The sequence below is a fragment of the Haemaphysalis longicornis genome, unplaced genomic scaffold (assembly GCF_048455015.1).
Source record: "Haemaphysalis longicornis isolate Haplotype H1 unplaced genomic scaffold, Haemaphysalis longicornis Haplotype H1 scaffold_444, whole genome shotgun sequence".
NCBI classification, from domain to species: domain Eukaryota; kingdom Metazoa; phylum Arthropoda; class Arachnida; order Ixodida; family Ixodidae; genus Haemaphysalis; species Haemaphysalis longicornis.
Genome location: NW_027526376.1, coordinates 140,969 through 162,050, shown reverse-complemented (window position 1 = coordinate 162,050; position 21,082 = coordinate 140,969). Strand labels below are relative to the sequence as shown.

Genomic DNA, 21,082 nt, shown 5'->3' with positions numbered 1-21,082 from the left:
ACACTACGAACCGCCACCCTTCCGATTTCAGGAAGTTTGCTGCCAAATTAAAATTATTTCCGCCAGTTTGTTTAAAAATTGCTTGTTGTTACCGGACTATATAAAACGCTGGCTTTCATATGAGCTAGATAACATATACGCGAGAAAAATCGGTTGTCTGTCCCTTTAAGGAGGAGTATGTCCACCTAAAAACCAAAAGGGGGACATTTTCAATCAGGAACGCACAATAAATGCCACCCAAGCATCCGGTCATTAGCCGCGTTTACATGAATGCGACAGAATGCGATTGGAGCGCGTCACATTTCCTAGCGCATCACGAGTAATGCGATGCGCTAGCGTTTACCTGTAGCGCATTACCTCGGGTGCGATGGTGGCGCCATACGGTGTCGCACATCGAAGGTAAAGCAGCGTTTCTGGCGCTTCCAAAGCTTCCGGCACGGCTGAATCTTGTTCTTTTTTCACGACTCGCATTTTCCGGCGTCTTACACTCGATTTAGACGTTTTTAAATGCAAAGCTGCGTTTGCAGGGCTTACTTTTCTTCTCGGCATAATTCCTAATGCGATGCGCTCACGTTTACATGCACTTCGAAAGTCGACTTACGCGTCTCAATCCACCCCTGTTTGGCGCATTAATGCGGCGCGCTTTCCTAGCGCATTAGCCCCGTTTACATGGATGCGATGCGCTAGAAAATTGATGCGATGCGATGCGCCAGTTGTCGCATTCATGTAAACGCGGCTATTGCGGGCCAGTTTCATTAGATTTTTTTACATAACGTAACACAGATAACACTTGTTAGCAAATCAAGTCCCTCCGCTAAAGCGAAGTTCTGACCAGACCGACCGATTTCTGCGCGTTCTTCCCGTTTGACTCAATACTACAGTAGAGTAAAAAATAAAGAAGCCCAAGTAAGGATTCACTACATACGCAGTGTATCCGTTGATCATACTAGAGTAGCGAACTATAACCACGTCGAGCCAGCCACACCGCCGCTTTAGCTTGGTCGTGACGCTGATCTCGCCGCCGATGGTCTGCAGACGTTCGCCAATTTCCTGTAACGCGTGATGAGCAGTGGGAGACGTTCTTACTAAAGGAAATCGAAAGGCGTTACTGCATTCAGCCTGGCCGCTGGAATGTTGTGACTTCCCAAACATGACACACAAGAATGTCAAACTGCAAACCTGCCTCTACTGTCTGTTCTGGTGGGACAGTCAATTTTCTTCCAGTCTTCTTAAACCTCAAGATGTCTTTTTACAAAACGCATTTGACAAATGTTTCAAGACACATTTACAATTAATTTACGTGTGCCTATTGCTTTCCTTCATAAGGACGCTTCCACAACCTCACAGATCTTGCTTCAACCATTCAACATGTGATGCTGCAAATCGTTGAAGCATGTACGAGGCAGTGAAACCTGTGTTTAAGAATTCTGCATGTTTTTGGTTATTAAACAACTGATGTACTTCTGGAAACACCCGCAGCAGACGGAAACTTTCCCAATGCAATTCGGGGAGGTTACTAGCGAATACTCCAGAACCTATACTACACAAACAATAACGAAAAGGAGTTATTAAAAGTACAGTATTTAGAACGACACGACATGTTGGGTTACGTTGTCCACACCTCATTTAACGTTAGCGCAAACAGCCAAGTATATTATAGTGACAGGACAGCCGCTAACTCTCAGCTATTTTGCTGGGATAATCTACATGCTCTATAAAACAATGCTAGACACACAAAAAAAGCATGTGATGCTTGGGGTGAGAAATTCGCCCAATCTTTTGATGCAGACAGCTGAAATCTCTTACTGGGCTGGGACCTCGAAAGCTCACGTTATTCCTACGCTGCAATCAATCAATCAGCCTGGAATATTAATAAAGCACTCTGCATTGAAAGAAAGGGGCTTGCTACGTGTTAAAACGCTTTCTGTGCCTGAAATTAAGTGCGCTTTTCAAAAGTGGTAAATTTCTTGTCTGAAATCTTGTATGCTTTGTGTATATGCTGCTGCACTTCAAAGCCCACAGATTATCGCACTAAAATAGGCTGGGGATCATGCATTTCCTGCCGAGTGCACATTGCTGTGTTTGGGCCAGGGTTCATCAACAAAGCAGAATACTTTAAGTCAAGACAAACAAATAAGACCCTGACAACTACATCTCCAGACATAAAAACTAATCTTCAGTTTCACAGAAGTGATCAAGGTGAAGCCCGACAGTACAAGGTAGAGGTGGCCAGTGCGAAGTTGACTGAACACATGCAACGAATTCCACAACAAGGAATGAGGACAGATATGCCACTTACGTTCTTCTGTTCCGTAGGGAATGGCCCCTCACCGAGCCGAGTCGTGTAAGCCTTGACCACGCCGTACACGTTGCCGATGGCACACGGTGGCATTCCGAGACCCGTACACACTCCACCCACAGTGCAGTTTGAAGACGTCACAAACGGGTAGGTCCCTGAGGCAGGCAATCCAATCGTTGCGCGAAGCACCTCCTCAAGTACAGTTGCCACGAACAGTTTGTAGAACACGAGAGTGCTCACACATCCTTTAGCACGGCAACTGCTTTGTGCAAATGTTTCTTTGACTACTAGTAAAAAGACTCAACTATGTGCATGCTAGCAAGATAGGGTGAATCTCAGCTAGTTGGTGCATAGCTCAATATAACTGAAACGAGACAGCAACATAGGAGAATGCCCGCTCATCTGTTCATTACTGCCTTGTTCCAGTACTCGTACGAGACCCTTTACGAGAAACACACATTTAAGGTGTACAGCCCAACACGCAAACCGAAAATCTCCTCAAATTAGCACTCCTTAAACAGGCCATGCAGACAAAACACAAGTTTGGTTTATTCGAAAGATTGCCTCGTTAGAATCACGCTGACACCACTTTTAATGCACTCTTCGCTCAAATAAGCTACATAATTAGGAAAAAGGGAAATGGCCGTGCGACCCATCAGCTCATTTCCCGCAACAGAACCTATGACGTCTTACGCGCCAGCTCTGCGACTGGCTGAGCCCGGCAAAAGAAAAACCAAATTAGTTAGTGCTTATAAGCTTGCCGAACGAGCTATTTGCGCTTAAATTTCGGGCAAATTCTTTTTATGGGAGCAAGGATGGTGGGATAAACAGTGGAAGCTACAAAAGCACATGTAAGCATGGGAGTACTGATGCGTTTTGCTGTTGGTACTGCGCACACTATGCTTGTCCTGGCTGCACAGCACTGCGGCGCAAGCGACGGCGTCTTACAAGACCATATTTGTCGAGTGAGCACCATGTTTCACGAAACAATTATTTTCTCCTTGAACATAAACAAGCCAGGTACAAATACGGTCAAAAATAAGCAAAGGGAGAAAACGGCCCACTGCGGTATGGTGGCGCCATCTAGGTTGACTAATAGTAAACAAGTCTGGACTTCACACCAAGTTTAGCTTGAAGACCCGTTCTTATAATGTCATTGCAGACGTCGTTAAAACACATTATTGGGCGGGGGATTCAAAATTTTAACTTAAACAGATTAATTCCGCAGTGAATAAAGCATCGTTTGCTTCCGGACAAGCGCTGGAGGCACTATAAAACACAAAATCTTTCAAATAAGACAAACTTGTATTTTGTTTGCATGTCCCCTTTAAAGCCTCAAAACAGTGGCAATGCCCCCCCAAAAACACAGGGCACCAGTTAATGAAAGACTGATTAATTGAGCCATCCATTATGAAAACAGCTGTAAGAAACAACATGACGTAAATTGAAGTAAGGCTGTAAGCGATGAGGGTCATTCATAAGCAGAAGCAGAGATGCTAAGTTTTTAGACGACTTCTATTTCGACGACACTTATAGACAGGTATTGCCCAACAGCGTCAGCATCCATGACCGTAATAAAACTTCAGCAAAGGTTTTATTTTATAGTCCTTTGCATGACCTAAGACAAAATCCCCCCCGCCCGCCTTCTCCAACAAAAAAAGCATAATGGGCGCTAACAACAAAACCTTAGAGGAGCTTCTTGTGCCATTCTTAACTATTCCGGCCAACTAGCACGAGTCAACCAGTCAGGGCAACTTGGACAAGAGGAACTTTTGCCAGCGAACGTCACTCACCAAAGTCAATGTCCAACAGGCACGCGTTGGCCCCTTCCACGAGGATGTTCTTCCCCTCGGACAGAGCCTGGTGCAGGTACGAAATAGTGTCCACAACAAGTGGACGCAGCTTCGTCGCAAGCTCCTGCATTCCGGGAAAGGGAACAGCAGGAGACAAGGAGAAAATAAGCTCTGCACCTTCAAGAAACCTTTGAAACTGAAAAATAAATATAAAGTCTGCATTGGTGCTAGCTAACATCCCCGAAAGGTTGGGGTATCAAGTATTCCATTTTTTTCTCCCATATACAAGCGACAAGGCCAAGAACGATCGTTTGTTTGAGTGTCACGTTCCCTGCTAGGTCATGACTTGCGACAGTCTAGTCACCTGACAAGTGACCGTGTGACGACGTTCAGTCGTGCTTCATGTGTTAGCTATACTTTTTTAAAAAAAGTAGTCCCTGCTAAACACGCCGCATAATGCAACAGTTAGTGAAGTGAAAATGGCGTCTGAAATATGGACCATGTTGAAACCGTAGCAAAAGCCAACACTACATTGCTTACAGACCTCCTGTATCAAAATAACACAGGTCACAAATTTTTGCATCCTAACGGAATCTCAGTGCTACGGGGAAATATTGTACCCACCTTGTACTTTGCGAGCTCTGCATCGAGATCAACCTTGAGGGCAGGGAAGAGGTGCTGATGCGTTGCCACCAGACTCCGAAATCTGAAAAGAAAAAAATGGCCAGAGATGAGAAAATAAAATTACAAATTGAATAAAATCTGAGATCCGCGACGTTTACACTAGACTCGCTTAAATAAAACTGGAAGAGAAACGTGTTCAGGTCCGAGATACAATAGCTTCTCTGTGCATTGCATGTGTAGGAAACACGCCAAAAAAAAGCCCAACTTCCGATGTGCCTAATTATGCAAGCATAGGGTTTGTGCAGTATTGAGGGACAAGAATTCAAGGATATTCCAGGACTTTCAAGGCCCTGCCAAGACATATTCAAGGTTGCAGGGGAGCACGTGTACTAACGTTTTTCTCTGTTCTCTGATGCTAACCTTTTGCTTCTTTATATCTAACAAAAAATGACCTCAAGGAAAACCTCTTTGGAACAGCTCCACCCTAGGAAGTGGACAAGCTTGCCCCCACCCACAGTAAAACTGCGGGAGTTTACAAAGGCCTCGCCATCTTGAGCTTTTTCAAGCACTGCAAATGCTCTCAATACACAGTCTTGAATAGCGAGGAATGGCGTGGAATGCTCTCTGCCATTATCATCCCCCGAATTTCTGTGTTCATTAGGGGGGGGGGGGGGGCAAAATAGCTAGATGCACTGTGTTCTCATATTCGGAGTTCTGCTCATCTGTGCTCATTCTTATTTCACCCTCGAGTGTCAGCACCATTCGTTTTTGAAACTAGTGGGGCATAGCTACAGCGGGGCACAGCAACGGGAAGATATGTAAGTAAAATGAGTAACTGGATGAGGCAATGCAGAAAGCAGTATACAGTAAAACCTCGTTACAAGAGACACTCAAAGGACCCAAGAAACATGTCTTTCATAACCAAGGTCTCTTGTACGCAATGTTGCTAACATGTCAAACATAAGCAAACCAACCAAACCGTCTTCATTGAAATGTCTCTTATAATCAAGTGTATCTTGTAACAGTCCCTCTTGTAATGAGGTTTTACTGTAGAAATTGGAAGGGGACCTATGCGAATTTCTGCCTCGTCCAATGCGGGGATTTCGTTCTGCATGAGCCATGGTATAAAGCAGCACGCCTGTGCTTCCAAGCTCACTTTAAATTGTAAAAGCTGTGTGAAGCAGCACTACTGCAGCCGCAAGCTGGATTTAAATTGTAAAAGCATGTTTTGGATGAGGAGTGTGCAGGGCCCCACTGATATAAGCCACGAAAACCCGGTCATGTAATTGGGCCTCCTTTTTGTTGCCCAAAGAAATCAAGGGCTTTCAAGGAAAAGGAAAAAATTCCAGCCTTTAAAGGCCTCTGAAAAATTAATTTTCAATTTCAAGGGTTTTCAAGGACTTGTACGAACCCTGTAGGCAAGAATCCAGGCCTCAGACGCCATTTATTAATTAAAGCAATTGCTGTTACAACCAAGGCCGGTTAAAAAATCTACCTTGCTTGAGTCACCATTAGAGTTTTGAATCAACAATTTTCATGCGCTACAATGATGCAAATACCTTATAATTTGATTTGAACTAATACTATATGAAAAGGCTGCGTTCCACCGGCACTGAAAGTCTGCGTGAATGTGAACGGAGAGTCAGTATTTGATTATAAAATCCTGGACATACAAAAAGGGGCTTAGAATATGCAGTGAAAAAAAGCCCTAGTCATGCATTACAGCAATTATATCCAGCTGGACCCTCATTGCTTGCCTGTTAGCAATCTGTTTTTATTCCGAGCCAAGTACCGATGCTTCTCGCATAAGAACAAACACTACGCAAGAAGGCAAGAGTGCCCTTTTTGTGCCTTTGTGACCCAAAGCCAGCCTTCAAACAACGCCTTATAAGCAAGCACTCCAATTGTAGCGAGATAACGGTTGCGATGGCCGAGCAACCGTTGTGTTATGACTTCCTTCACGGAATACAGGCACGCGACCGTACTATCAGCTAACACGCCAAGCAGACAGTACAAAGACGCTTGGGCCGCCGACAAGACACCATTAAAGAGGACACTAAGGAGCGCTATAAACATCCTTGAGTCCATTTGCCGGTTTAGAGTGTTTTAAGCCCATGTTCCGAGCTTTTCTAACAAATAATCGCATACTCCTACCGTGTGCAAAAAAGTGTGCTGTAAACACGCCCTTTTCCTTTCGCTAACAATTTTTGTGACGTTGGCGGCGATTTCGCGCGCAGAAGTCCTAAAAACCGTGCTCAACGAATTGTAAGCAGGAACGTCCTCAACTAATTCAATAATAATGAAGTGCAACATCAAAAGTGGAAGGCTGAGAAGGCATTGGGCAGCATTAAAAACCACTGTGATACTGCTACATTAGTTAGTGTTGTAAAGAGCGCCAGGGTGTTTCCCAAGCTTTTGGAACAAACCAAAGGACAAAACAGAGTTGGACTTGCCAGGTAACAAAGACCTAGCTGACAAAACCTCTGTTTGCCAACAGAAAGTGGACACACGATGTTTATGCACTGCTAATTCGCTAGGTGCTATCCTTCGCCACAAGAAAGAATTGTGCCCTCAAGGTTTTAAAGAACTACCAGCGCCATCCATCCAAGCTTACTCACTGTGCATTGCTTGCATACTGTGCAGGACATTGTTTGAGCTCCCGTCATGACTTAAAGGGGCCATTCAGACAAACAGCAAGTTTGGTTCTTTCGAAAGATTGCCTCGTTAGAATCATACTGACACCACTTAACGCACCTTTCGCTCAAACGAGCTATATAATTGGGAAAAAAGGCAATGGCCGTGTGACCCACTAGCTCATTTCCCACAGCAGAACCTATGATGTCATATGTGTCCAGATGTGCGATTGGCTGAGGCCGGCAAAAGCAAACGCAAATTAGGCAGGGCTTATGCTTGCTGAGCGAGCTATTTGCGCCTAAATAATGCCTATTCATTTTACAGCAGTAAGAATGGTGGGGTAAACAATGAAAGTTACGAAAGTACACGTAAACATAGAAGTACTGATGAGCACTGCTGTTGGTACTGGGTGCACTATGCTTGTTTTAGCTGCACAGCAGTCTGCCGCTTTGGAGTTGTCTTACACGATGTTGTCTTACGTTACCCTGCTTGTCGAGCATACCCATGTTTTACGAAACGATTACTTTCTATTGTAACAAAAACCAGCCAGGAGTACATACGGTCGAAAATAATTGCAGACCACACAAACACGATTTAGCGTGAAAATCAAAATTTTAACTTAAATAGATTAATTTCTCAGTGAATAAAGCATCTTTTGTATCCTTACAAGCGCTAAGGGCACTATAAAACACAAAAATTTTTCGAATAAAACTAACATGTATTTTGTCTTCCTGGCTCCTGTAAGGGGGGACATGGCTCTTAAGACAACCTCTTTAATTTTCAAGTGGACACTGTGAAACCTGTCAGTCTTGCTGCTTTCTTCCCACTGATTTCAAATATGCCATTATTTTTTTAGTCAGGCAATTAGTTCCCGAGATAATTAGGGATAATTAGACTTCTCTGGAGGAACGATAGACAAAACAGTGGTGGTCATAAAACTGTAATCTTTATGTTTTCCGATACTATGAAACCTGGCGTACGCAAAATTCGAAGTGGTTTTTTGGGGCATTGGTTGGAACTAATTTTACACACCAATAAACTTCGGTATTTGAAATGGGCATTTGGAACGGTTCCTTGCCACTGGTATCACCAAAGTTTATTGAGCTGTAAAATTAGTTCCAAGCGATGCATTAAAAAACCACTTCGTTTATTACATTCACCAGGGTTCATAGTATTGGGAAATATAAAGATTACAGTTTTATGACTAACACTGTTTTGTCTACTGTTTCTCCAAAAATGGCTAATTATCTTGGCTATCTTGTTATCTTGGCTAATTATCTCTAATTATCGCGGCCTGACTAAAAAGATAATGGCATACTTGAAATTAGTGGGAAGAAAGCAGCAAGACTAACAAAAGGTTTGCTTGAAAATTAAAACAATTTATTTTAAGAGCCACCCACCTTAGTAGCTAAGGGTGAGCACGAAGACACGAGTTCGATTCCTGGCCACGGCGGCCGCTTTTCTGATGGAGGCGAAAAGCAAAAACGCCCATGTGTGCGAGATTTCTGTGCGCGTTAAAGATCCCCAGGTGGTGAAAATTATTCCGGAGCCCTCCACTACGGCGCGCCTCATTGCCTGTGTTGCGTCGGCGCGTCAAACCCTACAATCTATCCATCGTTTTATTAAGAGCCGTACCCCTGTAAACAGCTGTTGCCCCTAACAACTGTCTGCTAACAGAACCAAACTGTCCGCAACCCCTCTTCGAACTGTCCAAGCCTGCACACACCACAACACACGAGAGCAGACGACATCTAGCAGGCATGCTGAGAGGCGCAGGGACCTCACCTTTGCTCAAACACAGCAAAGTCGCTGATTAGATCATCCATTCTGAGACCCGTCCTCGAAGCCTGCAAGTCGAGAAAGGGGCAGATTCAGTCCTCAGTCAAGTTTCAGTCCCAGCAAAGCACAGATTTGTTGCTAATTATCCCAGCCCCCAGCTCACTAAGCGGCCGGCAGAACAGTCAATGAAACTCAACAGAACAACACAGAAATTCCCGGAATTTTCAGAAGCTTTAGTTTGCGTAATATTGTGTCAACTTTGACGTGCTTTAGTGTGAGGCTAACCATATTTTTTTTTTAATTCAACTTTTTGTACGGTTATTACTCGTTTACACCCAAAAGGGGCTGCAGACCAGGAAATGTACTATTTCCTTCAAGTAAAAACCACCATTAGAATTTGCTCTCGGGGTTTATTTAGGCAATTTAAAGAAAACCCCATAAAAACGGGAGCATTTATGAGCAAGACAATGCCCATAAACACTGATAAATCCTCCTAGTCTTCATAAATTTTCCTAAGCAATGAAATTTCTGCAAGCAAATTGATGTTAAAGATCATACATATATGCGAAGATGCAACATGGCCCAATGTTTCGGTTGTGTAGCTTTACTTTTTCCGCCGTTCTCAAGACGCATATTTGAAGAATGAGAAGACTTTGTACTTAGCATAGCCACTATATTATGACCCTCTAACAAGCTGTATAAAAAAAGCAATGACAGCTTTGATGCTTTTGCACAAGTTGGGGCATTTGTTGAAAGACATACGAGGCACTAAAATGCCTTTCAAGCAAGACATCAGACACAGAAGACCGCACTGTGTGTGGTGTCAGAGAAATTCAACTTGCCCTAAAAAAGAAGCTTCCTCTTGCACATACGACAGTAACAGCCAAAACCAAGATTCAACACGTTAAAGCAAGACAGGCTGCCTAGGCTGCAAGGTGCTCTACAAGCGAAGGGAAAAGGCGCCATTGTGACAACCTCTCAGTGCACGCCAAGCACTGCGCACGCATGCCTTCTTTGTTGTGATCGGCTTTGTTCGAAATAAAAGAAAAAATAGCCGTCAAAATCCGGCTTTGAGCAAGACATCCTGCTTCCACCACTTACTTTGCAGGCATAGGTAGGACCAATACCCTTCTTTGTGGTGCCCAGACTGAAAGAAAGAAAGAAAGAAAGAAAGAAAGAAAGAAAGAAAGAAAGAAAGAAAGAAAGAAAGAAAGAAAGAAAGAAAGAAAGAAAAAAAGAAAGAAAGAAAAAATAAATAAAAGGGGTAACAAGCACACCATCACACTACAAAACACTAACTGTCCATGCGAATAGTCTTCCCAATCATTCTATGAGAGGAGTTTTCAAAGTAGAGTTGAACCTAAAGCTCTATTGTTACGACGTAAAACTGAGCAATTGTTTCCTTTCGACAGTGATCAAGACCACGAATAATCTTTGAGAGGGTTTCAATCGAACCCCCGCTACATGAACCAGCGCCACCAGTTACACAACTGGCTTTCCACCCCTCACCTGCCTTTGACATGTGCAACTTCGCATTAGTGAGTACCGTACTTGAACGATTCTAACGTGCCCCTTTTTTGCTAAAAGTAAGCTTCAAATTTGTGCGTGCATTAAAATCGGGCTCAAAGCCGAAATCGCCTTCTAAGCGGCCAGCAGCATGTCGATGCACCTTAACGCATTCAAAAATACAACTCAATCCAATCAAAACAATCTTTTCTTCGAAAATATTTACACAAAACTTTCCTGCGCATCACAATCGAGGGCGCGTTAGAATCGAGAAAATACGGTATTACGGAAACGTAATGTTCTAAGTCTGTGCTGTCAACAGTTCTTGCGAAACATCGACAAGCCCCCATGTTTCGCAGGCACCGAAGCTGACCAACGAGTTTTCTCTTCTTCTTTTTTTCTTTTTTTTTTGTTCCCCCGCAAAGCTCCTCGCAGCAATCTACAACGTGGAACAACTTGAACGCTTTCACCCTGAGCGAACACGCAGCTTACCTCCCGGAACCCTTCTCAATCTCTTGAAGGCCGTCCACGGCTTGGTGGAAGTCGAAGACTGCGGAAAAACAAAACAAGTTTGCCCGTTGCAGTTTACCCCACTACGTATTGGCCTCGAAGACATACCGTGGCGCCACCTATGAGTGACGTCCCTTGTAGGACGCCGGGTCGTGTTGTCGTCTGCTACAACACAGTTCCTGTGCGTATGCGACCTAGTGTTTTTTAAATGCAGAGCATTTCTTTAACTCACGATGTCACCCGGCGTTGGCGTGCCTCGGCGTCCGCAACAGCCGTTCCAGGTGCGCCCTCTCCCCTACTCCTCCTCTCCCGCATCACGCTACCCTCCTCGCTCTCAACAACAGGTCCGCACCCCTCCCCCTACACTATATAAAAAAATAATACTTACCGGCGCCTGGTTTCGATCCCACGACCCTGCGAGCGGAACGCAAGGTACATGGTGCTCTACCCACTGCGCCACAAAGCCGACACAGAATTGAAGGCTACGAACGCGCCTTATATCCGTGGCTCATTCAAACTACGTCAAGAAGCTGCTGATACAACGCATTCACTACCTGTGGGCGGAACGCGAGGTACATGGTGCTCTTCCCACTGCGCCACAAAACCGACACAGAATGAAAGGCTACGAACGCGCCTTATATCCTTGACTCATTCAAACTACGTCAAGAAGCTGCTGATACAACGCATTCACTACCACCAACTCCCCAAACACTAAACGTTAACGCAATACACCCACCCCCTATGCGACGCATTTACTCGAGTCCCCCTCGCGGGGAGATGGGCCCTTTTTTTGTTGTGAACACCGTCTCCCCCCTCCTTGTGGATTCGATGCGAATTACCCAAAAAAGTGGTCTGCAGACCGAACAAAACAATCCGGGTAAGCAATTAGCGACTGGCTCGTTCCCGGCGACACCGCCGCGTTTAGGTAGTTGCTACCATCGCAACCCACAGCTCGTACGCAGCCAGCTAACGCCAAGGACGATGCAACTGAAGCCGAGAAAAGTAGGCTGTAAATTCATTATGAAATACTTGTGACGAGACATGTACGAGACTGTGTGTGTATGGGAACACCTTGTAACAGCGACGGAAACGCGTCGCTCACTTGTGATCTCCCCGCCCGTTCTGCTCTCATTGCCTGGTAAATGAATGGCTACGCGAGAACGGTGATCGGATTGCTTCGCCGCACATGCTTAAACGTGCTGCTGTGATCTAGTTTATCTTAAGCAGTGCCTATTTCCCCTACAATGTTTTTATAGTTATGCCCGGATTTTATTAACGATCACTGCCGTAGCATGTACTCTGCACGGCTATGTTTACTTTTCGCGACAACTTATCAGCAATGTATGAATGGTATGAACGCGAGTCTTCAGCGCCTTCGAGCGGATTTGGGCATGTCTATATTTACTTTTCATTATGATCTCGTCATGGGAATTGAACCTGCCTTTCTCTAGCATAAATTTCAAAACCCACGACTGCTTACAGAAGGCGAGGCTGTGTTCGAGGCAAAACACGTCGTTTATGATTCGCGGTAATGTGGAGTTTTAGAATAGAAGAACTGAACGTTGAGGGCCCCCAAGAAGTTAAGGGAACCCAAACGCAACACGCGCGCGCGCGCGCGCGACGACAGGGTCTTCTCCAACAAGCTCGCCACCGGCTTCGGGTGCACAATCGAATGTTGGGAACGCGTAGCGTCGCGGGAGATATTTCATCGCCGCTATCGTTGCAGCTGCGAATGACAGTCCCTAACACAACTTATCACCGCACTGTTACCCCCTTATCATACGTGGAACTCTGTATCCGCGGTAATTACATGTTAAGCGATCGATGATCCAGATGCCTGCCACGGCCTCGGCCAACCTTCGGCCACTCCGCAACACCGCGCGTGAACGGGCCGGCAGTGCCGGGACCGACCTTCGGGGACGGTCCGCGTAGATCGCGGCAGACATTTGAGCATCGCTTTGAAAACCACAGCTGATGACACTACCTAGCACAATTTTTCACCAAACTAACCTCCACTTTCGCCAATTTGGAACTACTTTTTCACGACCTTGGTGATTTTAAAAAGCGGCGACAGGTTTTGCTGTCGCGACCTGCGTCGGTTCGAGCCGCTCCGTCGGCCGTGCGGGCAGGCACAGCTGGCGCGTGTGCGGAGCGTTTCTGCGAGCAATACACGCTTTATGATTTCCTGCTTTATACATTTCTCACAAACAAAGAAAATCTAGAAACTTCACTCGGTGATCGTCGTAGTATACATTGTTGATCGGGGAAACGAGCCGCAGCTTACGCTTACACCGGGTTCGGTGCATGCATTCGCATACACCACACCGCTCACGTTGTTTGCGGATAATGTACCACAGTTGATACGGTTATAAAGTCCCGATGAGGTCAAACTGCGCTTGACGCACTGAGAATTAACTTCAAACGACGGAAATTAACATGAAAATATTTTTGGAACGCGCATCCTAAACGAAGTACGTGCTGAAGTGCGCAGCAAGATAGGAACGGGGATCCTACAAGTGACGTCAAAACGATCGCAGCGCCGGCCTCTCCAGTGGTGGGCCTCGCGGCCAATACGGAATATCAACTTTGTGCCCAGAAAGAGTTTCAGGTGCCAAAAAGATATCCGCAAAAATCAAAGGACGCGCACGAAATGCAACCTTCTGCGCGAAAAAGCCGTCAAAGATCATGGAAACTAGTAAAACTGGCCACAAGTCCACATTCAGAGGAACTGTTCAGTGCAATACATCTGACACACGGTATGGTGATCCTGCATGTGAGCATGAAATCCAATGCCGGCGCTATAGTACGAACTAACTGGGCCACCATTGATGCAACCATAATGGGAATAATCCTACACAGTTCAGGAGCTAAAGATTAATCACGTAATCCACACGGTGTCTTCACTTTATCAACTGTTATGTTATCAGGTGTTATCTTTCACGGGAGTTCACGAAATCGTCAGTGCACTCCACGAAGCAATATTTCAAATTCTGGAAGGAAAAGAAAAGTCCCCCCTCACCTATGTGGCAGCGGTCTGAGATGAGAAGTCGGGAGAGAATGTCCAGACCCTTCTCCTCATTGGCCCTGATCTCGTCAAAGAGCTGCGGAACATTGATGACCACGCCATTGCCTGCATTCGGAAGAGACACAAGCACTCTTCAGAACACCGCTCAACAAAAATATACAAAAGATCTGAAAATTTCGAAAGCCGACCACTTCTCGTTTATTTTTCTATTTTTATCGCTCCAATAAACGTTTTTCTTCCTCCTCCAATAATTCGACAAACCTTGTAACCCCAAACCCTCTTCTCATACACTGAGTGCATTGAGCAGTCAGTGTACGGTATGGGGTACCGTGCACTCTGCCGTACACTGTACCATGCCGTATACCGTAACGATAGTTCCCACATGTAAGCATGGTAATGAAAAACAAGCCCCCCTCCTCTCACTCACTAATAATGGAGTCATCAGCAACAGGGCATCTCAGACGTAGTCGCATTTCTATTTTTCCTGCAGTGTTCTGCATTGCAGGGTGACAGCAACCCTGCATGTGATCACGGCTTTGCTAACCCTGTTAGCTAACTGCAAGGAAGTTTTTTATTCACACTCTTTCGGTAGCTTGGGATTCTGCTACAATGTTCCGTGTGTGTGTGTTGTTCCTTTTCAAGAACAACACACACACAACAAACAAAATTCTGAAATATGCAAAAGGTAAAGACCTTTGGCATATTTCAAAATTTTGAAGTTCACACTGTGTAACAAAAGCATCAACGAGAATAATGACTTTCGCTGCTTGCCTGTCCTCTAGTTTAACAGCATTCTTCCCCTCCTTTAATCTGTGGTGTACTGGCATGGACGGCCCCTCTTTCTATCCCCTTAAAGGATCCCCTTAAAGCAAGCCATAAATACCGGGCTCAAAGCCTGGGTCACTCACCGATGATCGCCGTGCACTTGGTGTTGGGCAGCCCACTGGGAAGGAGGTGGAAATCGTAGCGGGCACTGTCCACGATGACCGTGTGGCCAGCATTGTTTCCCCCCTGCAAAGATGACAACACCCGTTCCACCACTGCCCATGACGGCACGTGAACCAAGAAACGGCTCATCAAACGTTTGCACCCCTCTGCACCTCCATTCGCAAGCTCAACCCACCACCCCCTTGTCTCATTTACTGTTTTGTTTTCTTTCTCAATTCCTCCACGCTTATTCACTGAAACTCAGTAAGCCCATCTGGTTTACTACAACTCGGTCAAAAACGAATTCGCAACAATCCCCCCCCCCCCCCCTTTAAGCAATACCCCACAAACAGATTGCTTCTAAGTTTGCAAAGAATGTCTGTTCGTGCAATTTTAGTTTTAGAACCAGAAATTTAAACCCAAAAATTTAAACCTAAAAACCCGGAAATTGAAAACATGAGGAGTGTGATGTGTGCCAGAGTCGCCTCAGGCCTACGAGACAAGCGGACAACTCGAGGCCAATGTAAAGGGCACATGAAGACAAAATGCGAATTTGTCCACTTTGACAGAACTAGTCTTTGGTTAGGCATTCAGCTCCACTCCAGCCACAAAACACGCTTGTTTTTAAGCAAAACACAAGAAATATTGAAAAACGTTCAAGTTTCGTACCACAGTGACAAAATATGAGCAGGAGTGATGTAATATGGTCCCCCAATACAAAATTAAAGCCGTTCCACTCAATGTGAAAGCTATCGGAACTGCAGAGCGGTAATTCGCCTTAAATTGGGCTGTAGCGTCGTTATCTGCTCACTGCAACCACCCCATTCAATTCAAATTTCCCGCCTTCACAGTGCTCACACACCCCCAGCCTGAAACTGCACAAGCGGGAGTTCTGTTCTTTTTGTGCTTGCTTTTCCTCCCGCCCGTGCCAGCGTTGCACTGCCACTTTTTTCCGCTCGCTATCGCAAAAACCAACCCAACGAGCGGTCCCAAAAGGGAACGCGGGCGTTGCCGGTTAATTACGTATATCTTGCCTGAAATGTGCCTACAGTTTTCTTTGCGTTAAACAACGGGGAAATGTATGACAAGCGCCAGCGATTCATGAGTTTCGGATGCTTATGACTACATAAACCGCTTGGCTTTCGAAGCCTCTGGGTTACGCCGCTACGATGGAACGCTGTGTGGCTCTATTTGGGTCCAGCGAGCGAGCTACGACGAGGCAAGCTTCTAAAGTGCTCTGCACTTAAAACACTTATCAGTGTTTTAAACGCACATTAGCGTTTAAGTGATGTGATGGAACAGAACTAGCAGCCCCACTAAAATTGCCCAGTCATGTTTCTCGGCTGCGTTTTAGGTAAGCGACTGCCCACCACAAACAAAATTCTATTCCAGAGAAATTCCAGAGAAATTATCGGAAAATGGCCGAGGAGTTGCCACTTCTTGATCTGTTTTCGTTAATATAGCTATTATTCGTCTGAAGTTTGCCATAAAAGAAGTACCATCGTCATTGGGTCAAGGCTGTCTTATTAATGAAACAAACTTGTATTAGGTCTTCAGGGCCCCTTTAAACATTCGACAACAGGTCACAAAGGCAAGTTAAGTACACATTTGTTTTTACCACAAATGAAGCCGCAAGACAAGAATGCCGTGAGGAAGCTTTGTTCTGTAAGCATTCAGCAACTGGACTCGTTTTTTCATGTCAGCAGCAGTCACGGTAACCTTTGTAGCTGTTGGCCAAGTAGAGACAACTAGTGTGTATATCACAAGTCCACCAAACTGGTGACTACGTTAGTTTAACAGTGTACAGAGGGAGAAGTCAGCAAAAGCAAAGAGCGCGTTATCAGACAAATCCTCCCACCTCCACATTTATATAATTGACATAAATTAGATATTTATATATTAGATATATTCTAATATATATATATATATATATATATATATATATATATATATATATATATATATATATATATATATATATATATATATATATATATATATATATATATATATATATATATATATATATATATATATATATATATATATATATATATATATATATATATATATATTTTATATATTAGACATTGTGGCTTGCCAAGACCACAAAGCTTGTCAATGAACATAATTGACTGGTCTTTCAATGAAAGGCAACAAGGAATATGTTCCTACGAAATTTTTGCCCTCGCTAATTACATCTGAGCCTGCAATGTTCTTTCTGTGAGCAAAGTCTGAGCCTCGGTCCAGAGGTGGAGTAGCTTCACAGCTCGCTACAGCAGTTCGAAAACCAGTGACAGTTATCTTAAAATTTAAATTTCCGAATACGGTCGTTAGCGTAAGGCAACGCCAGAACTCGTTACTGTTATCCTAAATTCCAACTTGGCTGGGGGGGAGCCCTGCTGTCTTGCAATTTCTTTTCTTGCAATTTCTTTGACTTAAAAAGTGTCTTTCATGGCTGGAATGGAGCTGACTAAGTTAGCCGTGGCTAGTTCTTTCAAACAGAACTAAGTAGTATTTTGCCAACCTGTCAAAAGGCATGGGAGGCAGAAGCCACGAACTGCATTCCAATTAATTTTTCTGGTTAACCCATACTGACGCGCTTCAATCAAGTGACATTCCTCACAGACAGGATGTGACCTGCACATCCTGTGCACATACTGTGCACATCCTGTGACAGTGCACTTAAAACCAACATCCAAAGGTAATGCGACGTATATTTTTTTTTATTGTACGGTTCAACGCGCGGACACAACACAGGCAATGAGGCATGCCGTAGTGGAGGGCTCCGGATTAATTTTGAACACCTGGGGATCTTTAATGTGTGACGAAATCTCATACACACAGGTGTTTTTACTTTTCGCTTCCATCAGAAAAGCGGCCACCGCGGCCGGGAAACGAACCGGCGTCCTCTAATGCGCCTTATAGCTAAATTACGACAGATCGAACAAGAGAAATAAAAATTGACCGCGTATCTGCTGCTTCTGTAGCAAATGTCGCCGAAAGTCCAATCCCTGCCAAGTAAAGGCTTCCCTTCTCTTTCCCGCTCACCACACATACTGTTCCTCTATCGGTCTCGGTCTTCCCAAGATAACACGCTAAAGGTTTGCTCAAGACAGTTTGCTCAAGACAGTTGAGGCACCCGACAGCTCCAAGTCTGGTGCCTCAATGCCAGCGCTGCCGTACGGCTGAGATGCGCGTGAATCACAACCTTAATCATCGCCTCCTGTATTTTACAATGCCAAACCCATCGCGCGCTTCCCAATGGGAGTGAGTGGTACGCCTGCAGTGCCCGCCTGTCGTAAGGTGGTGCCTCGAGCTGAACCACGATCACCCAACCGTAACTGAACTCGAGAGTGGCTTGTGCCTGGTTGCCAAGGCAACCGATCTTTGAGATTGCCAAAGTAGTGGCGCTCGCGCCAGCGTTAGAAAACTCACAGCCGCGGCGGAGCTCGTTTTGCCAACATTGCCGCTTTCCACCGCGCGTCCCCCCGATATGAACCGATGACGTGACTAAAGCGCTGGGAAGCCTTACAGATTGGGGGAAAGTGGCCGGAGTAGAAGGAGGGGGCTTGGTTGGCCGGTCCGGGATGATGCATTTGGCATTGTAAAAATACAGGAGGTGATGCCTTAGAACCACACTGCCCCACTCCACGAGTTTTCCCTGCGGAACGTTTAACCTATCCAGTGCAACATTTCGTTCCTGTTGCCGTCTTATTTTTAGGGGCGAAGCTCCTTCGGGCGTGGGTCTGTCCATCCTCGACGTATGTATGTAGCCACCTCTAGTTTAGTTCTTGGATTGTTTACTAGATGGCGTGGCTACCTCTATTTTAGTTCTTGGATTGTTTACTAGATGGCGGTACTTGTATATGATGAAAAGATGCGCTTGGATTGTTTACTAGATGGCGTGGCTACCTCTAGTTTAGTTCTTGGATTGTTTACTAGATGGCGGGGAGCGTTGTAATAAAATCCGTTCGCTGTTGGCGCGCGCTCGGAGTCGCCCGATGGATAAGGCTGCAGATGTGCGAGCCCGCGAGGCAGAAGCGCTCCGTGAAGCTGCGCGACGCCGCCGCCAAGATCCTGCCGTACGAGAGCGGGAGGCCGAAGCGTGTCGTCTGGCTGCGCGACGACGCCGCCAAGATCCCAGCGTTCGAGAACGAGAGGCCCAAGCGTCACGGCAACGGCGCGAGGACCCTACCGTACGCGAAGCGGCACGGCTGCGGCGCGAAGAGGATCTCCAAAACGTCAGAGAACGGGAAGCGGCGAGAAAGCGCGCGTATCGGCAGGCAGACCCCGATGCAGTGAGAGCTCGTGAGGCGTCTGCAAAACGCATCAGGCGAGCTCAGCCCCAAGGTGCCGACGCGCGGTTTAAGCGAGACTTTCTAGACGTTACGTTCGGACACAGATGTAGTAGGCGAACTTTCACTGAAGAGTCACGGTTTTACCGATGATTTCCCCTCAGGAGCTTCGCCCATTCATCATCATTCACCCCGTGGATATGCTGTGAATTTTTTTTTCTACCCAGCGCTACGCTTCTCTGTTGAGCCGCACTTATGTAAAGCGCGACGGAAATAACAATTTTGAGTAATATTTTCCAAGCTGTGCGACGTCGTTTATTTGGCTACGATTGCAGCGTAGACTGAAAGAGAGCAGCTTGACTCGTGCTGCCAGCTGCGCAAATGCAGCAGCGGCTGCAGCAAAACACCGACGATCGTATCGCTTACTGAATTCAAGGTCATCACATGAAGGCACCGATGAAAACCACTGCAACAGCGTGATCTCGTTACTGCGCCAGAAACAGCCGCTTTCACGGGAGATGAATCGTTCGGTCTGTACGAGTTTCGTGCTCGAGTGACTCACGTTCAGGCAATTGGGCGGGAAATACACCCCACTGCGTGCTACATTTATACTTTGGCGGCCTTTTGGGGGTTGCTGTAGGATTGTTCACAGCCCCGACAGTTCGGAATGAAAGCAACAGAAGTGGACGAGTAGAATCTTCGAAAGCATTCGATGAGTGGTGAACTCGTTACTGCTTCAGGTGGTTCGCACGGCAGGGTGAACTCGAACCGGCGGCCGGCATCGGAAGTGATCGCGGCGCCAACAGGTTGCATGGCGCGCTTTGCGATCGCGAAAAGGGCTAAGCAGTCAACCACGTGTCAGAAATAAGGGGCAGGGAAGCTGTCGTCGAGGTAAAAAGAGCGGCCAGCGCGCTGGCTCACCTGACACCGGCACACGATCTGCGCGTCGCTGGCTAGGAGATCGACGATCTTGCCCTTGCCTTCATCACCCCACTGGGCGCCGAGGACTACGTTGGCGCGCGTCTTGGGTTCCGGCGGGGCGCGGTGGAAACTGTCCGGAAGGCAGCCGTTCACGCCGTTCGAGCAGCTGAAGTTGATATAGCTCGACATGTTCGCACACCAACCACTACGGCAAGGGCTACGGCAACGAAGAACGAGTGAGCCGTGGCTCAGTAAAAGTGAGCGGCGGTTCTTTTGGAGAAAGGGAGCCCCTTCTCGCCCCCTCAGTGATCTGTGTAGAACGTGGCGAGCCACAGCCCCACAGCACAGCAAACCGTGGAGAAAGAGCCAACGGAGCCGAAAAGCCGGTTCAAAGCTCTCTGCGCCAGCTATTCCGGCGCGAGAAAGCAACTCCACTTCCGGTCCAGCTGGGGCCCGTGGCTCGAGCTGCTGCGCGACGCGGGGACGGAACGCGCGTTTATCTAGGACGTAGCGCGCGTGCGCGCGTCATAAATTGGCCGGTGCACTCAACTCGCTTCGAGCGCATCGAACACGAGATAAGGACATGCGTTTACAGGGTTTACATTTTTTTGCGTGTACAGGTTTGTATTTTGGGCTTAGTGCTCGCGCAAGATTGCTTACGCATTAAAAAAATGCCCTATTATTCGCTCGTACCGGCCGGTTTAAATTTGACAGAAAATTAATCGCGAAGGTGGGTTCTACAGCCAATTGACGGAAGCGCAGAAGA

The 21,082-nt window shown here is 46.2% G+C and overlaps 1 protein-coding gene across 1 annotated transcript; it reads right to left on the bottom strand.

Annotated features, from left to right (window-relative positions):
• Nucleotides 1-786: 786 nt before the first annotated feature.
• Nucleotides 787-20,793, bottom strand: LOC144137683 (adenylosuccinate synthetase-like). Its single transcript, XM_077669627.1, has 10 exons — nucleotides 20,317-20,793; nucleotides 15,079-15,181; nucleotides 14,165-14,275; nucleotides 11,128-11,185; nucleotides 10,231-10,276; nucleotides 9,136-9,197; nucleotides 4,717-4,798; nucleotides 4,093-4,216; nucleotides 2,300-2,454; nucleotides 787-1,050 (listed from the first exon to the last, which is right to left on the bottom strand). Exons 1-10 carry the CDS (start codon nucleotides 20,503-20,505, stop codon nucleotides 802-804), a joined length of 1,179 nt encoding a protein of 392 aa, XP_077525753.1. The 5' UTR covers nucleotides 20,506-20,793; the 3' UTR covers nucleotides 787-801.
• Nucleotides 20,794-21,082: the final 289 nt, after the last annotated feature.

Bases quoted from the DNA above. Each gene is read 5' to 3' on its own strand.
- LOC144137683 (XM_077669627.1), bottom strand. From the start codon at position 20,505: ATGTCGAGCTATATCAACTTCAGCTGCTCGAACGGCGTGAACGGCTGC. The intron at 14,276-15,078 runs GTGAGTGACCCA...TTCCGAATGCAG, and splicing joins CAAGTGCACGGCGATCATCG to GCAATGGCGTGGTCATCAAT. The intron at 4,217-4,716 runs GTGGGTACAATA...CCCGGAATGCAG, and splicing joins CAGAGCTCGCAAAGTACAAG to GAGCTTGCGACGAAGCTGCG.